The following is a 21,337-nucleotide window of genomic DNA, read 5'->3' as shown; positions in this document are numbered from 1 at the left end:
ACGCTTTCTAGCTCTCAGTCATAGCTGTATCCTCAAGTACCCTATTATCGATGAAACTGGTCTCGGTACCTCGGTCGGTAGGTCGCGGTACGGTACGCTCATCTGTTACAGCTTTAAGTCACACAAGTTATACCAAGACCATAATAAAAAACAACTTTTAAACACTTTGAATAGTGCAGCGAAGTAAAATGAAGACAAAATCAAAAGAATTGTTATGATGATATTGGTGATCCATGATCAAGAATGTTTCTTTATAACCGTCGACTGGATATAATAGTTCAAACTAATGTATGAATTTTATGGCCATGGTTTTTATTCCTCTATAAATGGTACCACGCTCAAAAATTTTGTACCCGTATTGATAAACTGCCTAATTTTATAAATCATAAAGAAATGTAATTATGGGAAATAAGGTTAAATATATACTAAGTAAAATTTTGTTCGACACTCCAATTGTTCCTCACCAAATTCATGCCATTTCCTAAAAGCAACGATTGTATACGCCTCATGCTTTAAAAATGTAACTTATTTCCATCGTTGTTATTCAAATCACCCCTTTTTCGAACAGTATCGAAGATAAACATGTTAATACGAAAAAGCTAGGCAGCAAGCATTATACATATAGATAATATAGAGAACCCGTCAATAGCAGCGGATAGTGGATATATCGTCGGCCAACCTTAATATTTGCCAGATCATGAGTGTCCTAGCCATATCATGGCATATATTATAATATAATAAATATCTAACCCAGGGCGCCAAATAAGCATAATCGAACTGAAAATCATTCTATCCTCGTACGAAACAGCTACGTACTTTTCGGTACACATAGTGTATCACGTACTTATGAATAGAAATTAGTATATACAATGAAATGGTTTTTTCAAGTCATAAAAAACTGAAATCGTATCTCATTCCAGCACTTTGGCGAACTCACACACCAGACTCAATGTCATCAAAATATACTCACTTTCCGACCCCCCGACAAACCAGAGAAAGGAAATAACTAAAAATAAAACAGAAACATAAATCAAACGAAACAAACAGAAAATCATGTAAGTAAATAAAAATGCAAACCAATATTTATACAAACTAGAAACACTGAATGAAAACGCAAATAGATCGCAATAGCAGTCCCGAGCAATACGATCTTTTGAAGCCGAATCTATACGTTGTACTTTTGGCTGTTGAAAAAAGTGTAAACAAACCCAAGCTGTCAAATTTGAGGGTTGTTTATTAGATCACATTTGGTTTCTGATTTTTTTTTCCTTATTTAAAAATAATTGAGCTCATTACTATTTTCCATTTCATTCCACTAATATGTAATTTCGTTTAATTTGAAGAAACATATACAATACACCCTCACGATTACGAAAATATCTTCATTACATTTAATCAATATTATTCTTTTCTTCAGGGAATCATCTACCAAAAAGAACCCAATGTTGCAGAGGTTTAAAACTCATGGTTGCATTTTAATCTGGGTGTAACACTACTAAAATCCCTTAAGCGAATTTTAATTTTATCTGTTTGATGCTTGGTATCAATCATCATCATCATCTGTTACGAGTTCGATATGTGTGTTTCCGAGCTTCCGTTTCTCCGTATGAGATGGTGATTGTTATATTTATGTATTTTTATATTTAATGCTAGTTTAGTTGAAGCAGTAATATTTAATAGGTACCACACCAAAATATTTAATAGGTACCAACCCATTAGAGACTTGTACCTACACTCCTTTTGTTGTGTATTTGGTAAAATTAGGCGAAAGTATATGTTTTTGGAATGGGACGGTCTATAGTAGAAAGCTCAATTATTTTTAAATACGAAAAATTGAACAGTAACCAAACGTTACCTTATAGACAACTCCTTTCACGGCTTGTTCACAGTTTTTTAAATACCTAAAAACACAAGGTACCGCATTGTTACTTTCACCTTACTTACCATTTGTGCATTTATAATCATTAAAATTGGCTCACCATAAATGAAGAGTACCAAGTAAGTAGCCACCTATAATTTTGTTCTTCAATCTGGCCTTTAAAGGTTCACTACCCCTGGATCTGTCAAATTTGACAACTCCGGTTTGTTTACACTTTTCCAACAGCCAAAAGTACAAACTATAATATTAGCTAAAATTTTAAAATAAAGGGCTGTTGTTAGTTATACTCACTCATTAGATAAGAAAATAATATACTATTAATAAATAAATATAGGTACCCATCATAAATATTGCCGAATATCATATATTTTTGAAGATAACCCTACTTCAAGTCAAGTTTTTGGACCTATAGAGTATTTCCCTTTTCGGACTATTAATTTTTGAATTTAATGATTTCATCCCAGTAGTTAATACAACGACCCCAAATGATGTGATGGAAATATAGGAATTTCAAAAGAAGTAATACAAAAAGTGAACACTCATAAGACCATGCTTTTACTATGTAAATATTTCGAGAAGTCACCTAGACCCCAACAAAGTGCATTCAGGAAAGCACAAGACATCACTAGTATTCTAAAAAACCAAATAAATAATATGGTTAATCGGTTTTTTCCACTACTTTAACATTTAAAATAACGTGTCGGTTTAGCATGAGGTACATGGAGCGTATTCGTGTAAACAAACCTCTGTTCCTTCACCCTGAATAGCATGGCAAAACATACATCAAAGTTAAAAATAAAACGGACATATATGCTGTAATATCAAGTAAATACATGACAATACGTTCAAAATATGTTATTATAAATGGTTATAAAGCAACAATACACTCAGATAAGGTACTTAAAAAGTTAGGATCAGGGTACACTTGAGGGCTGATAAAATAAAATATTAGTAAGAGTAAGACAGGTAGAGCTATGTGCTATGGTGGTGGGACTGACCTCTTCACCGTTGGCTGCCTCGGAGGTCTTCTCAGGGTAGACTCCGGCACGCAGGAAGGACGCCTTCCACGAGTCCACGTCGTCCTGGGTCTCGCACGACAACTCCAGCTGCTTGTAATCCTGCACAAGTACAACAGGTTCAGATACTGATCGAGATTTGCAGGTTAATATAATAGACACCATTATATCTACAGTCAAAAACATGCAATGTGTTTTTTACTCCGGGATATGATCCAACTTCGGGATATGACTAAGTAAAGCTTTAAGAATTTTTCAATAACCACTGATAATCCACAAAATGGAGTTAATTAGACTACCAGCATCTTAATTTAAGGTCAGAGATGCACCCTTAAAATTAACGGAGTGTTAAAACTGGATACATTTTTGATTAAACTAAATAACGTTATTTTTTTTAAAACAGACAGCATACTTAATTTCTTATAGTCTACAAAGATATGTTAACACATTAGCCAAAACAGTTTATACACTACGTTGACAAAGATTTTGATACCACAAATAGTGCATCAATGGATGGACTGTGTGATAGAGGATAAGAGAAAAAAGAGTGAGAGTTGAAATGAGAAAATATAGAGGAGAATGAAAAAGGAAGACACTGTTGTACCGACTTTGATTTGACTTGAATGATCTGTCTAGTAGTTTAGCTGGTCTGTGAGGTAGGAGGAAGGATTGTGCAAGGGTCATTTAACACATCAAGACGTAGTGTGGTCCTATCAAAATGAGCTTGGTCTCATACCTTGTAGACATTCCTGCCCTCAGGGTTGAAGAGCGCGAACATGTGCCGACGCGACATGAACCCTTGCTCCAGGTCGCGCAGCTTCAGCCCGTCCAGCGGCAGCATGTACTTCTTCTCGCGCTCCTCCTCGTCCTTGTACCACGAGATGCTCTCCGATGTGAGCACGAACCAGTAATCGCGGGAACCTCCTAGGGCAGAAAACAACTAACATTCGTCCATAGCAATATGGCTAGCTGAGTAAAGCGCCCGGCTGTGCAAAGGAAAACTGTGGCTGTGATGCAGTTTTAGGCCAAAAAGTTGAATTGTAGATAGCGTTAAATCTTTATGGTAGTAGTCTTATCGATTAAATGAATAAAACGTATCGAGTTTTTTAATAACTAGACGGAAAAGAGAGAATAATTGTCAAGCACAGAATTAATTTGACCCAATAAGAGCCACTTGCACCAACGAAAATGGAGGGTTAACCCGAGGGTTGACCCACCATTTTATATGGAATTTGACAGATGACAGCCCACTAACCCTGAGTTAAGTGATTGGTGCAAGTGGGCCTAAGTTGAACTGGAGTCAACGAAATCACTCCTTCTACTTGAGACTTTTCCACACGCACTTAATTCATAAAAGCTTCTATATTTACATGCCCCCACATTAAAAAAAACAGTGCACATTCGGGTAAAACTTCCAAATCAACCCCAGTATTTTATAAAACGCTCCAAATTAATAACACCATTCAAAAGAAAGTTAGTAAAAAGCGCCAATCCGTAGCTATAGCGCGCACATTCCAGCCAACTGGTCGTGTGATATACCTTTCATGATGCCCAGGTTGTGTATGCACATGTAACCTTTCCTGATAACCTGGTTACCGAGCGCGCGGTGCCCCGACTTGGCCGAGTTCTCCGATTGGTTCTGAGCACTGGAAGGGAGACGAACACATGTTAATATTGATGCTATTCCATAAATAGTTGGCATTATACGGAGCCCAAGTAAATATACGTCCCTGGCGGTATTCAGGTCAAATATTAATAAAGTGAAAAAGAGAAATTGGGATGTGTTCAGAAATTTTAAAATCAGTAAAATAATATGTTTAGACGAACAAATAACCCAAGAAAAACATAAATGAAAATATCAAATTTTGAACCTGCGATCGTTAAATCCTAGTACAGTCCATGAGAATTTAAAAGGGCCTTCGGTTTTCGGGTAATCGGGAGGTAATCGGGTGAAATTACCGTATTATCGTTTCGAAAGCCTTTTTTGAAAGCTCACGCACTGTAAATAGCTAGTTGCGTATATTCGTGTGCCTTGATACATCCAAGTATCACCTGTATCACAATGTGTTGGGAATTCATAAACCTATTACCACGCGATTTAATGGCCAATGAGTTCATAAACAACTGAACGCATCCCACGAAATATGAATCAAAACTTTAGACTAGTCAATGTACCACGGACTCCATTTGATTGGTCTCCATTACTAACCTAGAGGAGACTTGTTCAGCGTTCAGACCAGATCTAGCGTGAGACCTGTGAATTCGATTATCTTTGAACCTTATTACAGAAAAGGTAAAAGTCACACTGAAACGTTGGTCAGTCTAGCGGGTGCTGTCTACAAATGAGTCATATAACATAGAAACCGTTTAAAATTGTACTTTTGTATTTCTGCTTGTTTAAGGCTTGTTTTAGGCTTGTTCTACCATTCGAGCAACATCGGGAAGCGAGGGCACTTGCATTGCATACTACTCTGCTAAAGTACTATGCCCAATTGGAAATGCTTGTTTGACTTGGCCATACACAAAAATCATAGAGAGGCATGCAAGAATTGTCTTAAACGTGTGTTTTTTTTTTATGTGTGTCGCTATAAGAGATAGCGTTTTGTATGTAGCGAGTGAGAAATGCGATTGTGTTCACGTTTCGCCTTCCCTTCTGATGTGTCGGAAGTCGATGTTGCTCGAAGGTTTTGCGTGATAGAATATGATGATGCGTTTGATGTGAAACGAACGTAGATAGCTTTGTGGAAAGGCTACATACGCATGATTGTAAAAGTGAACGTTGGAAAAAGTCAAAAAGAAGCCTTATGTCAAAAAACGTGGAAAGAAAGTCAGTCCCATAAGTTTCAATAAAAAGTGATTTTGTTAGTGTTTATTTGGGTTTGTGTGAAACTTATACGAGAGTTTCCAATATTGTTTTTGACTGGCTCTCTTTTACCTGATTACGAATTAGATAAAAGGTGGATGATGTGATTGTCGCATAAATTTCAGAAAGTGAATATTATGAGTACATACATACGTTGTTTTTTATGGTTATTTTCCTTTAAAATCGAAATTGTATAGCGTACTTGGAGCCTATAACCACGCTATTTGAATAAAATAATCATTAAGTATTTTAAATAATACCTATTTCCAACTCTGCGTCATCTAGAATTCGCTAATGCTATAATATTATTAAAATCACAGTTCATAGAAATTATTCATATGAAATACTGGCCATCACATTCAAACAGAAACTACAACAATTCCAGTCTTATTGCTCCCTTAGAGTCCTAAAAAATATAAAGAAGGATTACGTTACAAGTGGTCCAAGTTTTCAATTTAATTTAAGTGTGCCCTACTTATAGAGCTCAGTAGCCTGTTTCACCACGACAGTGGCAATAGCGACACGTCGCCAACAGTGACACTTCGCCATTAAATCCAGGTCTACATAAAATATTGAGGTTAACCTTTCAAGCCCCGCAGGCTCCCCAGGGAGCCAACTTAAAAAATGAAATGACACATTAATTAATTTTGGCATAATTCGAAAGGTTAAATGCCAATGTTACACAACCCAGAAATAGGAACAGTCAATGTCAAGTGTCAATGTTGCTTTGAAACAGATCTTAGAGCTTTAAGGCTGGTTTTAGTGTCACGTGGACGGACCACGCAAAGCGATCCGCGCGACCAGTTTGTATGAAGTTGATACTGTCGTCCGCGCAGACTTGTCCGCGCCACTCAAAACGCTCCCTGAACTTAACACATATTAGTCCGGTGCGAATCGCTCCGCGCGGTCGGTCCACGTGACACTAAAACCAGCCTTAGTAACAAGTATATTGGGGATAGTTGGTCCAGCGGTCATACTTGGCGAATCCGATGAAGTCCTCGTGGTTGGTGTTCATGTAGGCGAGCTCGCAGTCGATGAGCAGCACGAGCTGGTCCTTGCACTGGTTCTCGCGCGAGCGCACGTGCGACATGATGATGCGCTCCGTCTCCTCGCGCAGGCGCGGGTAACGAGACATCTGCAGACGGAGTAAGTATTGTATTCTGTACACTTTTCTAGTATGCGGGAAATTATCTAAAGCGAGTGAAATTGCGCGCGCACGTGGATGATAACTTTCGATAAAACTGGGGTATTTCCTGATTAACGTATCAAGACATTCATTAGTCCGGAAAGAAATTATGGTTTTTAGTGTACTGAGTTGGCGCTCGGAGCGTTCGGTTCGGCAACGCGAGCAGCGGGGCGAGCTCCCCCGCGTACATACTATGCAGCGTCGGCTCAGAACACTTTTATGAGCTTCAATTGTTTGACATGCACGTCACACGCCCCGCCCCACTGCCCGCCCAATATAAGCGTGCACTCAGACTTTACACTAAGTCAAAGTCAATTTATGTTATCCTGCATGAACGAAGTAGATGACTTGGAGTGTAAATGAAGTTTAGCGCGAAAAATTATATTATAAGTTTACCCTTTCAGTACAAATGCGAACGACGTTGGAGAGCTCCTGCACGACGAGGTCCACACATTTGAGGCACGGCTCCTTCAGCCGCCCGATCTGTTTCTTCACGATGGCCTCAAACGCCATGTCGGGCGTGAACAAACCAACCTGTAACACAAATGTTATGTAAGCTTACTAGAACACAGATTGGACACTATTAAAGCTAGGAACACACTACGCGGACGTCCGTCGTGAATCGACCGCGGACGGGAATCTGGACAATGGAAATACACATGACCGTGCAAACTATCGGTCGACGGACGTGGACGTAGCCTTGAGCGCATGGACGTCCGATCGAAATCTGGCTCGCTGGATGTTTTGTTCCGTGCACACTGATCGGTCGCGGTCGCGGTCGATTTACGACGGACGTCCGCGTAGTATGTTCCTAGCTTTACACTGTTGAAATGACAACAAGGGTCATGCAATGGTTTATAAAGGTTTGTTGGCGTCGCACACTACTCGTTGACTGCCAAAGGCGTCAACAGACAACAGATAGAATCTCGCACGATAGGTTTAATGTGAACGTACCCTGATACCGTGAATATTCCTGATAGCGAAGGTGATATCGCGTCGAAGCTCCTTCTCACTCATCGAATTCCATCTTGACAATCTCGAAGGGGAACCGCTCGTAGAAGAGCCGGTTGATCTTGGCACCGACTAACAGCTCATTGGTGTTGACTTCCGCAGAGCCAGTAGCCCTCGATGGTACTCCAAATATCAACTATTGTGCACGCCAGTGAGCTTGGGCGTGGCTTTCAATGATTCAATGGGTACGTACCCTAATACCGTGGATATTCCTGATAGCGAAGGCGATCTCGCGTCGAAGCTCCTTTTCATCGAACTCCATCTTGACGATCTCGAAGGGGAACCGCTCGTGGAAGAGCCGGTTGATCTTGGCACCGCCCGACAGCTCATTGGTGTTGATCTGCGCGGAGCCAGAACCTTCGATGGTGCGCTCGAAGTCGGTTTGCAGTGTTTGAATCATTCTAGAGAGAAATAAGACGAATATATCAGTATTCGAGAACACTGTATACTATTAAGTTCATTCTTGAGTTGTAACGCGTAAGAGAAAGAAGGAGATAATCGAACTCATATGCAAGGTAATAATCTTGAGAAGGAGGAATATTTAACAAGGTTGAATAAACATTCTAAAGTATATTATTACACTTACCGCGACTTTATCAGTAGCACATGACGTTTAATAAGTACTAATAATATTTGTCGAAGTGTTTATAATATGGACACAAAAAAATGACAGCAAAATTGGTTCCACCGTAGAGTATACTCACTGCAGCATGGCCTTGGTCTTGATGGAGGGGTCGTCGGGGCGGAAGTGCTTGTACTGGTCGACATCCTTCTCCAGCGTGAGCAGCTGCTTCTGCAGCTTGTCGCGCAGGCCGGGAAGGGTGTCGCGGATGTGGTTGGTGAGCTGCTGGTTGAGCACGCGCTGCAGGTACGGGGTCCCGAGCCGGTCCGCGATGTGCCGGTATGAAGGGTGGCTGGAGAAAATAAGGGGTTCGAATTACAAAGCCTGATATTCAATACAGCAATTCAATAGTGCGCTTCAGTAAACGATGTACTTGTAGGTGGTGATTAGCCGGGTCTACATAGAGCATAGGCACGTCGCGAGGCAATGAGCTCGAGCGGCACACGTCGAGGAAATTGCGTCGCGTCGTGAGTCGGTCTGTTTGGACGCGGCTATTTTCTGTATTTCGATGATTACTTTTTACTGGCCGAACCAAACGAAATTTTTAAGAAAGATATTAATTTAGTAAATTTCTTTGTCAAAATTTAAAATAGTCATTAAAAGACGGAATTTAATCGACGACCTTCGTCACAAAATGTACAAAGCGCTATTTTCACATACAGTTGTGACTGTTTTAGATGCACTTTTTCTTACACAATTCCAACGATAAGCAGGAAGAAAGTGTAGCTTTGCTCAGCTTATCGATAACTAGCATAACAACCTTTTATTATTGATTACCGCATTATATATTAATGACTGCAGAATAGGGTAAACTGTCCTCTAGCGGATCAAGCTTTTTATAAGAAGTGACTATTTTTCAAAAACTGAATACAACTTTAGTAATTTTTGGTTTTCTCAACAAACCGTATGTACCTTATTAAGTATATCATTCAAAGACAAGCGTAATTCAACGGAAACTATAATATTTATCTGATTAGAAGGGATAATATATGTTTTAAATACAGTGTTTTAAAAAATCGCGAGAAGCGTGATATAGACAGCATTGCGTGGCATTTATTGGAGTATTTAATAAATAACGAGTAATTCTACTCATAATAAGTATAGACGTGTGACTATGTACAATCTAAGAATGTAAGTCTTGTAATTTTATTTAAACCTACATCCCTAAGCAAAGAGCTGACCGATGTAAAGTGAACCGTAAATCAACGCCAATTTCCTAGAAGCGTGTAATTGATATATTCAAGATACATCGCGTTGTGCCTTGATCCACTAGAAATCAATCAAGTGGTAGCCAAGGTCACACGCTTTGCTGGTTTAACTAGAGTCATAGTTCTGTCCTGTCATATTTCTGTTCTAAAATTATTTATCGTTCTCAGGCCATACAAATGTGTCTACGTACAGGTGCACGTGACTGTCGCTTAGGAAATCTCATTTTAAAAGTAAGCTGTAGAAAAACTCGTTGCCTCTTAATTGGTTAACTCAGCTTTCAAACAAAAAAACTAAACCTAAATCGGTTCATCCATTCGGGAGCTACGATGACACAGACAGACACACACACAGACAGACAGACAGACAAACAGACACGTCAATCTTATAACACTCCGTCGTTTTTGCGTCGGGGGTCAAAAAAATAAAGCGATTAAAGTCAAAGAACAGTAACTAGTCTCCGATGCAGGTACCAGTACTAAGTGTACACAATATCAAGCAAACGCAAAAGGGCTAGTAGGTAACATAGTTTTCTCGTTTGCTCATCTTTGCTTTTTTTCTCAAATTGTCGAAGTATTGTTCAGGTACCGTTAAACCCACATACAACTTGATAAGTCGTGCCAAAAATCGATACCAAGACAGTCATTAGTATTTCCTGTATTATGCATGTAGCTTGGCAGTATGACGTCAATAAAACAAGACGGGAGAAATGTGTCACATGTTGTATCTATGGCCGCGACAAGTTTCAACTTAATTTCAGAGCAGTTATGGTTTAAGTGGAAAATGGTTTACTTGACAAGCTATGAACGAGTATTTTAACTGATGGTTAGTGCACGTCACAATACTAACAGACAATGACAGAGGGTATGTTTGATGTTTCGTCACGAAAATTACTAATTACGATGTGAATTACTTAATTTGTTACAAATATACTAAATGGGAGTATTAATACAATAACATTGTGAACCATATAGGTGAACACTATGCTTGAAACAAGTTTTCACTAAGATCGTTCATGGCGACTTTTTTATTTATACATAGATAGTCTCCCTCAAAACGCAAATATCAAAATTTCGATATATGCCTTTCTATGACTTGACTTGACTATGACTTGAATATGCAAAAGTAGATAATGAGGTAGGTAACGAATTTCGGATTTATTTTATACGTGTTTTGCAGGAAGCCATGAGTTTGTGCAAGAAGCGCCCTTTGTGAAGATTTTTGAATAATATTCCCCATTGATAGTATTTTTAGCCTGACAAGTTTTTATTTGACTCTCGCCACGTTGCGGATTAAGAGCTGAACTAATTTCTTTTACTGGCAAGGATTACTATTTGACACCCGTCGTCGAAAGTCATCGAATGTCAGTGATGTAAACAAAAAGTAAATATGTTAAAATTTTTAACGGTTTCATGGCAATTTTGCCCAAAATAATATTAAATAAAAGTGAAAATAATTACACTGAACGTGATAAATTACTTACAACACAAAATGATGAAGGATTTCACAGCATTTCGATAACAATATTCTGAAATCGGTTGTTGACATGTCCGGTACTGACAGTTTATAGTGCGGTTCTCTTGTACTGATTAGTTGGTTTTGATTTAGCCTAATATTTTTTTAATCCTTATTTAGGGTGTCTGTAGCTAGAAATTAGGAGGCCGTTCCATAGTTGCCACCAGTACAAAAAAGGTCCCACGCAAAAATAAAATAAACATCGATGGCTTCGATTAAGGCACAACATTCGTGGATTTTAGGCTGTGCGGAAAGAAGTAGCGAGTTCATTAAAACCTTGCTTATTAAATTTTGATTATCTAAATCTGTTTTAATTTTCTACAAATATAACGGGTAACCAGTAGTACACGCTGTCTCCATTACATATGACGTCGGCATTATTGCCATATGAAAGCGGTTTGTAGCGACGCTCTTTTAGGGTCAAATAAAATCTTGTCAGGCTTTAGTTCAGAAAAAAGTTCTCATACAATAAAACTGCTATGGATCATTACGATTTTATATCATACCTTAGGTTTCCGTTAAAACATATATTATGTACACTGTTCACTGGATTAAATCTCAGCGGCATGCCAACAACAAATTACAAATAAAAACATAGAAAGCGCAGCTATTTAAATATAAAAAACATGGATTTTTCGAAACCGTGTTTTTTATATTTTAAATGTCGCCAATAGCGATATAATAAACGTAAAACCGTGTTTTTCAATATTTAAAATATGACTCACGGAAATTTAACGACTACACATACCTAAATAATATCAACATAAACATAAAATAGCGGTAAAAAATTAAAAAGTCTCGAATAACTCATATGTGTACAAAATAAAATTAGAAAAAGAATTGGTTCTTAAATTCTTTACAAGCCAGAAATAGCTAATAATCGTTTGTATTCATTTATTTATAACATTGACTTATATATTTGTGGCAAAGGAATATTATTTTACTAATTAAGGCCTGTAAGTTTTAAGAATAAGGGGGTTATAATATACGTAGAAGATTTTATACCTATACATTTAGTACCAAAGCTCACTCTCCAGCTCACCAGGTTTAAACCAGATATATTCGCAAAGCACTTATTGCATTAACGGTACATATCAATTCGCTTAGCACAAAATAAATAAATAAAAACTTCTTCTTACATATATATACACTACCGTCAAAAAGTTTAAGACCAAACACAATGTTCAGTGTCATTGTTATAAACCCTTCTAAAAATCATCAAACTAAATTTGTAATCAATAGAAAACAACGTAATCTTATTATATTGATCGGCAACTCATTTGTTCTGCAAGAAGACAACGATCCCAAACACTCAGCAAAGATCTGTAGAAGCTACACAGTCAATAAAGAACGCCAAGGTGTGTTAAAAAATATGATTTGGCCACCGCAATCCCCAGACCTTAACCCGATCGAACTTTTATGGGATGAACTACACCGTAGAGTCCGAAGACAATGTCCGACATCTGCAACAGCTCTACGGGAGATACTGCAATACGAGTGGAAATCCATTAGCCAAGAAACGCTACACAAACTTATAGCAAGAATGCCAAGAATCTGCTCGGAAGTGAAAAAGCGTCGAGGAGGATTTTTCGATGAGAAAAACGTTTAGCTTTTATTTCTTATTATGATCCCTTTTTAAAAATTGTTATACGCTTTATTTTGTCGGTTGTAGGTACTGAAAAGTAATATTATCATAGGAACTTCATGAAATGTTGATTATTTGCATATATCGTGTTTGGTCTTAAACTTTTTGACGGTAGTGTATATATATGTATATACTAAAGTACTGATTTTGACAGGTAAATGATGTCGTTGTAGTTAAGTTTTCCCTTTGAACTACTCTGGTGAACTTCATTACAGTGAATGAATAGTACACACAAAGAAGTCGAAGTACGCTTGTCCAAAAGTTCTTAGATCCATGAAGATCTCTAGAAAAAGGCTGCTAATAAAGACTGGCTATCTAATTGTAACTAAGTCTCGGTCGTTCCGATCTGTATGCTATGTTTGAAAATGTTTGGGAGTGGTCGTTTTCATCAGCATCGGGTACACGGCTAGCAAGGACGACCACTCTTGCACATCTATCTGCATACAGACACCACCCAGAAATAGGCACAGAATTGTCAGTGTCAAGTGTCAATATCACTCTGGTGTAATAGCCCACAGAACGACCGAGGCCTTACCACCATAGTGGCCCAGGATTTCCCCACATACCTGAGGAAGAACTTCCTCTCAGCAGCGAGCGCGGCGGCGATGTCCTTGCGGCCGTCGATGTCTTTCTGCGAGCGGTTGACGACGCCGATGTAGCCGCGACGTAGCGGCAGCAGCTTGTTCTCGAGTACGTCACGCGCGTCGGTGCCTTCGTCCATCAGATCCAGCTTGGTGATCACGCCGATCGTGCGCAGACCTGTAGGATGGTGGACAGTTTAGTTAAGCTTACTTGGGCGTTGAAAGGGTTCTATAAGTTAAAAATTGAGACCTATGATTCAGTTAATCGGAAGGCAACATCCGGCGAACTGATAATCAGCGCTCGCCTTTACAGTTCGAGCTCATTCCCTGTTCCTGAACAGTTGGACTCTTTCCAGTGAGAAGCCCTAAATATTGGTATTGTACATGATTTAGTTATTCCGTATTAGTTAGTCTTTAATGATATATTAAGTGGTGGCAACTGTATTGGTTCATAAATTATGTATTTAACTTAGCTATAAGAAACATGTACCGTTTGTGCCCAAATAAACATTAAAACATGATATTATGTCACTCAGCTGCCATCTTCATGACTAAGTTTGTTGTTTGTGGCACCCTGCACGCATTCTATTTAGGTCAGTCGGAGGGGCTTTCAAGTAGGTGACTCGCATTTTGGTCTGTCTTATGTACTTATAATATATGCCGCTGAGGATTAACACCTTCATTGACAAACACCAAGCGTGTGGAGCCGCTAAGACATTTCAAACACATTCTATGTAGGTCAGTCGGAAGGACTTTGAAGTGGGTGACCCACAATGGTCTATCTTATGTAATATATGCCGCTGAGGGCTACCATCTTCATTGACTGCATAGAACCGGTGCCGCAGGTCGCGAGGCGTGGCGGTTCCGCGGCTACGCTTCAGTTCCCTTCAAAGGTAAAAGCCGCGCTGTACTAATACTACTTATGCATGTTATGGCCAGGTTACATACATATATTAGACATCATGGTCGTAATATCTAATTCAATTATGGAAACTACAATTATGAGGCAATGTTAAATACAGCATAAAAGAAATATAAGACCGTGTCCAATACAGACATATTTAATTGTTCATTTTTTTTCTGCGTTGATTAAGGATTCCTTTCAAAGCAAACGTAATACAATGCAAATCAGTGCACCCTAATAATTCCATACAATTCTATACTGTACAGTCGCCATCAAATATACCGGAGCTGTCAAAGCTCTCACAGATATCGGAATATGTACGCCTCTGTTGTCAAGACGTTAGAGTGCGTGTTTCGATATTTGTGACAGCTTTGTCAGCTTCGATATATCTGATGGCACCTGTACACACGGTAGCCTTAAATGTAAACTGATAAACAAAAGAAGAAAGCCATGCCTTGCGGGTCAACTTCTTTGGCAAGTTTGAGAGCATCGCTGTTCGCCAGATCGGTGTTGGCCGGAGTGACGGCGAGGATCAAGCACGACTCCCGCCGGATGAACTGGAAGATCATGCCCTTGATCTGGGCTTCGATGTCGACCGGCTGGTCGCCAATGGGAACCTTCGTCAGGCCGGGCAAGTCGATCAGCGTCAGGTTAAGTACTGGAAAGTGGAAGTATGGGTTAAATAGAGTCACATTATTAATCTACAACTGATGAATATCTATGGGTCGGATATCTGACAGTCAGTCATCAATCGTCAATACGTTTGATACATTTTATAATATGAGAAATTTCATAGTTCACTGTTGATTACCGTTGATCAGAGCGTCAAGTATGGTTGGTGTAACTGGTACTAAATATGTTGCATTGCAAAGTTATGTAGCTACTCGGAATACTAGTATACCGCACGCAGGAAGCTGAAATTTAAAGTTTAGAACTTATAGGAACATTCTTATCATTATTTCTGATCTGATAAGAATGTCAGACTCATTTCTATTAGACATCGTCTATTGAAGTTCTTGGAAGACTTAACTCTAATATAAAAGTCATTCTAATTAGAGCATGGTATTACTAGCCTTGAAATTCTGATTCATCCCAATATGTATCGCTTATCTACAGACTCCCCGGTGGATCGGTTTGACCTTCTCATACATTGGAATACATACATACTATTATACCTAATGCTAAAATCAAAAACCTAACAGTTTGATTTATCCGAGTTTACGATACATGTTGTCATTACAATAATAACCGCTGATCGTCACGACTCCGTCATCAGAGATAAGATAAGAGATGGCTCGGCATATAAAATCATTGGTTAGGTAAAGCCCATGACTAACAATAACTACAGTGTATTATATTCCCTACTATTTCAAAATATTATTATATAATCTTAACTGAAATTGATTTAAATTTGGCTAATTTCAGTAACGATGAAAGTTTTTTTTTTGATAATGCCCAAAGGAAGAAAGGTTCATTACTCAAAGCATGTATATATATATATATATACGCACGCGTAGATATTATGCATATAACCCTTCTCTCGATCTAAATCCGTTGCGTAGTTTTAAAGTCATAAGTCATGTCATATAGTGAAAATGACTGTCATTCAAATAGTATTAAAAATTACTATTGCAATATTCTTCGTTCGAAATCATTAAATAAGGTACTGAAACGATGCGTCAATGTATAGAGAAAAAAGCATTAATTAATAGTCATATTTCAAAATTATCTTCCAGGAAGAGAGCTTTAATACCAAGATACTGTTGTAAAGTTAATACAAGTTGAATACTTTATAGTGTGTCTGACAATGAACGTAGCCTGTTTCAGCAAAAAGAAACTAGAAAGGGAAAGGACAATTTCAGCGTTAGTCAGTTGTAAGTGCTTTTTATTTATTCATTGTTTTATACATAGTGAAATTAGTGAATAAGCAGTGATTCATGCCAGTGCTCAGGAACTTGATATAGGGAGCTGCGAGGCCCGTAACGTACACAAACAAAATAATAAAATGTTTAAAAACAAAAGGCACTACACTAACTAGAAGTGGCGCCTCAAGTGGCCTGCCGTATACCAAAGACATATGTAACTCCGTATAGACGGATAAAGTCTAAGAAAAAAACGTACCTCAAAGCCGCCCTAGAGAAAAAGGTACGGTGGCCTAGATGGCGTTACACTTTTGGGGAACGCTCGGCTAGATGGCGCTAATATTAATATTTGACATTTTAACACATATCAAGCTAACAATATGGGCCAAATTGTCAAGACTTTTAAGCTTGTGTCGAGAGATGGCAGTCTATGCACCATGATTACACATTTTATACTTTGACAGTTTGCGTACTGGCAGAGTGCAAAGTGGGTGGAGGGGGTAGCTAAAACGATCACAGCGCTCACTACGGCCAAAATTGACATCTTAGTCGCTGACTTGCGCTGTCAAATCCATATTGCAGTAAACATTTTCCTGTCGTCTTTGAGATAAATTTAATACGGGCCCAGTAAAATTTGTTATGGCGATTGTAATAACTCCAAGAAAAGTAGCGACTAAATTCTAGCTATTTCCAAGACTGGTGGAAACGAAACCACCGTTTAAGTGAATAGTTGCCGTAAGAAGAAAAGTGTCGTCCAATCTCTGAAGTTTTACTTAAAGTGCGTAATCATTTGACACAAGTATTGAATTGAATTTACGGTGAATTTATAGTGCAAATTTTATTGGAGGTAGAAAAGAAGACGTGGAAGCCAATCCCAGTTATGTTCGAAAATCATTTGTTTCCTCATCTGTGCTCCTGTTTACAAATCGAAACGGATTGACGAAAATGCGTAAATATCGAGGTTTCAATGGGAAGAAGGAGCACGAGAACAATAGAAGCAGAAGCAGTCCATCCACTGAAGGCTTATCACATTTTAAATAAAATTCCTGAGAACTTATTTCATCGCATTCATGATTGTATTTGATGTGATATCTGGTAAACCTCTAATATTTTCAAGTAAATGAAACAAGTTTTTGTAATGTATATTATAATTAAACGTTATTTTAGCTAGTTTGTTATTTTTTACAATAAACCCTGTACCCTGCAATGATACTTATAATACATCGATAGTTAGCCTATGAAAATGACAGGATAGCAGTGAACTGATCAACTATTTCAAAAGCCAATGATTTATTTATACTTTATTGCACATAGGTATAAATGGTTGAATAATGTCTTTAATCTGTAGAAAATGCCCAGCTAGCACCAATTTATTGCCTTTATTCATCGTCTCAGGTTGGAAAATGATTTCGTGAGCGATGGCACGAAACCCCGTTTTAGTCACCAGTTTGTTAATTTCTCACTGAAAACAACGATTTTAATGTTATTGGCGATAATGTTGTAACCACCATCGTCCAAAATTGTCTAATGTAGTAAAATAACACAAGATTTCATTATTTTTTTCACAATGTTTACTTACTTCTCGCTTGGCAGCGGCTACAATATTGTCACTGTCACGTGGCGTTGTCGTCGCGCACGGTCCCAATACTATACAAGATCGATCATCGACATCGTAGGTATTCGTTAAAATTCACTTTACACAAACTAATTCGTGTGTGTAAGTTACCAGACCAATATCTGGTGTTCCATACCTAAAAGATCTGATGCATAAAATGAGCATAAGTAACCCTTTACCTACGGAATTTCTTAATTTATTTCTACTTATTTTAAACATCAGTACCTAAAATACTAAAAATAAACAATTACATAGATAGGATTTAACAATATATTTACATTCATTAAAGCTAAAGTGTCCTTGGCAATGCGGCAAGTAATAGGGAAAGGGCATGGGTCCGGTCATAAGAAAAAGTTATGAATTATGCATTAGGGTGGAGCGAAAAAACACTTTTCTGGAATTAGCAAACCCAATAGTTATCAATCAATGCCCCTTAGTCTATGAAGCCTTTGTGCAAATTTTCAGCTTTTTAAATCAACATCTTCTGCCTCCGCATTGGGGTTGAAATTTTGAAAATCAACTTTCACATAAAAAAAAAATTTCGGCAGTATTATGTTTAGTATATGTTATTGATACATATCATTATGAGAAACTACAAAAAGTTGCGAAAATAGCGTCAAGAATCGCCAAAGTTTGTCTAGTTTCAGTACATTCACCAAAATAGCCGCTAAAATACTGAAAATTGGCGATTTTTAACGCTATTTTCGAAATTTTTGGTAGTTTCTTGTAATAATATGTATCAATTATGTATACTGGACATAATACTGCCGAAAAACATTTTTTATCTAAAAGTTGAATTTTCAGGTTTGTATGAGATTTTCAAAATTTCAAACCTAATGCGGAGGCAGAAGATGTTGATTTAAAAAGCTGAAAATTTGCACTAAGGCTTCATAGACTAAGGGGCATTGATTGATAACTATTAGGTTTGCTAATTCCAGAAAAGTGTTTTTTCGCTCCACCCTATTATGCATCATGGCCGCACGTACTACATATTTATTAAGAAAGCGTAATGTCTTAATTAAATGCATTCTTCCCCATAACGATGTCCAAAATGAACATGAACAGACGCTGCGTCATGCCGCCCGTGTCAAATAAATCTGCTGGAAGGTTATTGATCGGGGCCTTAGAGCGTTTTCACATAGTCCGATCCGATATCGGTTGTAGGATCCTACTGCCAAATAAGATGGCCGCCTTTTCGTGGCCACGTACTGTTCAACAAACGTTACGCCTACTAGGCACACAAACAAATATTATCGGTTCGACAGCTGATGACGGGGCACTCCAACATAACCTAAAATGATTCTTAACGCCTTTCCGATATCGATTTATATTCATGAGATATTTATATTTTTTTAGAACTGTTAACAACGATTTACCAAATGAATAAATAAATAAATACACATCCTAACATTCGAGCAATGTAACAACGCTTTTAGGCGCCCAGGCGCTTATTATTTATTTCGCCACTTTATGAAGTAGTTTGAAGCCACGGTACCAACAGCGACGTACTTTAATACTCTCCATTATGAACCTTGTATCGTTGCAACAATGCATACGAATACTTAATTTACTGTGACGACCATGGCAGTGGCTCTTGTCTGGAGCAAGTCGATTGTCGGGCGATAAAAACTCGACCGTCACCCCGGAGTAATCAATATACTTATGTAGCGAATATAGACAGAGGTGTCAGTGACATCCTACGCATGCTTCGTAGGTGATTCGTAATAACCACAATGTTTGGATGGATCGACTTAATCGAGCAATATCGATTTTAAAGTCCACATGTTTTCATGATGTAATTGTAACTTTTTTGCAGCCTTAAAGGACACGAGACATGAGATCTTCACAAAAACAATCGCGGTAAGCTTCCATAACCTTCAGTGCATTTAAATTCTAATCCTCAAGCCACACAATGAAATCATTTTCATCTCCTGTAGTGCCAACTCCTAACACGGATGATAGATTTATAAAGTCTGAGAAAATCTAATGTACACAACTCTGAATCACACGCAGATAAGGCCGATTAGATAAAGCATCGTATTTGACCGGCATTTGCAGCGTTCCTATAAGATCATTCCTATATGTTACATTATAGTGGCTGTTATGAGATATTACTGAATTAAGTAAATGAAACAAACTCACCACTCACCACTTATTGTGATAACGTAATTGGAGATTAGTAAAAGCAAAAGGTAACAACGCGGAACAACTGACAGGTCGATATCCTCAGGTGAAATGGTAATCTGACTCAAATCTGAGTGTAATAGTTTTTACATCTCAATTGTTATAATGTAACATATCATACAATTGTAGGTAATGTATTCGCTTTTACGATCTTAGTATAAATTTGTATATCGCAGCCCTGCGAATGCAGATGACCGATAAGACTACAAGCAACATACTATCAGATGATGATAATTTAGATTACCTACGTGTTCTGTTAATTGCATTGAACAACCCCAGGCTATAATAGAAATTTACATTGAATTTTAAGTACTACCATCAAATAAGAGTATCGCCTTTACATTATATCAAGAAATTCTATATTTTGTTGTTGACGATTTTATAACCGCCGTGAGCACCAACCACTCTTTTGCATATTCGTGCATGTATATTATAAATACATATATGGACGTGAATCAATCTTGTTACCTCAGTATCCAATTAACTTGCAGTGGCTCTATCTTAAGTACTTAGATTAAATGTGAGTCATCATAATGCTTGGTTGCCTCCACAGCTCCACTGCAGCAATTCAAGACACTTCAATGACAATCGACGATTGACTCACGAAAATTTACTGCGGAAGGCCATAATTATTCATCGTTATTTTGCACGTTTTTTTGTGTTATTCCCAAGCAATGTATGTTATCTCAACAATAGTATTATACGTCAAAGATCGCAAAAATATGTGACACTCTTATGAGTTTACAATAAGGTCATGTCTGATATTTTTGCGGCCTTTGTTGTTAACATAATTACAGATGATGATACTCATACATTTGAGCATATTTAAGCTCAAAAAGAGCCGTAAATAAAATAATTGAGACAGAATTAGGTCAAGAAAGGAGGACGAGCGAGGAGCGGCATTGATTAGGTAGATCGAAGCAGCTTGTCAGAGGTGAACGATTGGGCTGTGACGTCACGGCCCGGAGGCCGGCAAGCGAGGGCCCGCCTGGTTAGACGGCGCAAAAACGCGTCACGCATACTTCTAACCCATCATTGTACTCGTCCGACGCGCGCCTCAACCAAACCAGCCTAACTAAACCCATAACAAACACGTCGTTTAAGATCATGTTTACACAAGTGAGGTGTTATGCAAGCGTCAGGAATTGTAGTCCAGGATCATTATGTGCGCGATGTTCTTTGTTGACTGTTTACTTGCATCCAGTTACGTTTATGGTCGGATCAAGACGTCTACGCGACTACCGGCTT

General features: G+C 38.2%; 1 protein-coding gene across 9 annotated transcripts in view; it reads right to left on the bottom strand.

The window, feature by feature from the left end:
• LOC125240600 (dynamin) overlaps positions 1 to 21,337 on the bottom strand; it is a 48,100-nt gene that overhangs the window by 13,313 nt on the left and 13,450 nt on the right. For 4 of the 9 annotated variants that reach the window (XR_007178645.1, XM_048148554.1, XM_048148560.1 and 1 more), the window contains exons 4-13: positions 14,883 to 15,086; positions 13,510 to 13,702; positions 8,660 to 8,869; positions 8,149 to 8,356; positions 7,341 to 7,478; positions 6,736 to 6,893; positions 4,435 to 4,541; positions 3,632 to 3,819; positions 2,878 to 2,997; positions 971 to 1,006 (exon numbers count right to left, since the gene is read on the bottom strand). Coding sequence is in view for 8 of the 9 variants with exons in the window: in XM_048148554.1 (XP_048004511.1) it covers positions 971 to 1,006; positions 2,878 to 2,997; positions 3,632 to 3,819; positions 4,435 to 4,541; positions 6,736 to 6,893; positions 7,341 to 7,478; positions 8,149 to 8,356; positions 8,660 to 8,869; positions 13,510 to 13,702; positions 14,883 to 15,086 (1,562 nt within the window). In the remaining variant the exon portion in view is untranslated. Of the gene's footprint in view, positions 1 to 970; positions 1,007 to 2,623; positions 2,639 to 2,877; positions 2,998 to 3,631; positions 3,820 to 4,434; positions 4,542 to 6,735; positions 6,894 to 7,340; positions 7,479 to 8,148; positions 8,357 to 8,659; positions 8,870 to 13,509; positions 13,703 to 14,882; positions 15,087 to 21,337 lie in introns of all 9 variants that reach the window. The other 5 variants (XM_048148557.1, XM_048148558.1, XM_048148556.1 and 2 more) reach the window with 4 other exon arrangements.

This window comes from Leguminivora glycinivorella, chromosome Z, assembly GCF_023078275.1.
Source record: "Leguminivora glycinivorella isolate SPB_JAAS2020 chromosome Z, LegGlyc_1.1, whole genome shotgun sequence".
Lineage (NCBI taxonomy): Eukaryota > Metazoa > Arthropoda > Insecta > Lepidoptera > Tortricidae > Leguminivora > Leguminivora glycinivorella.
This window is presented reverse-complemented; position numbering and strand designations above follow the sequence as displayed.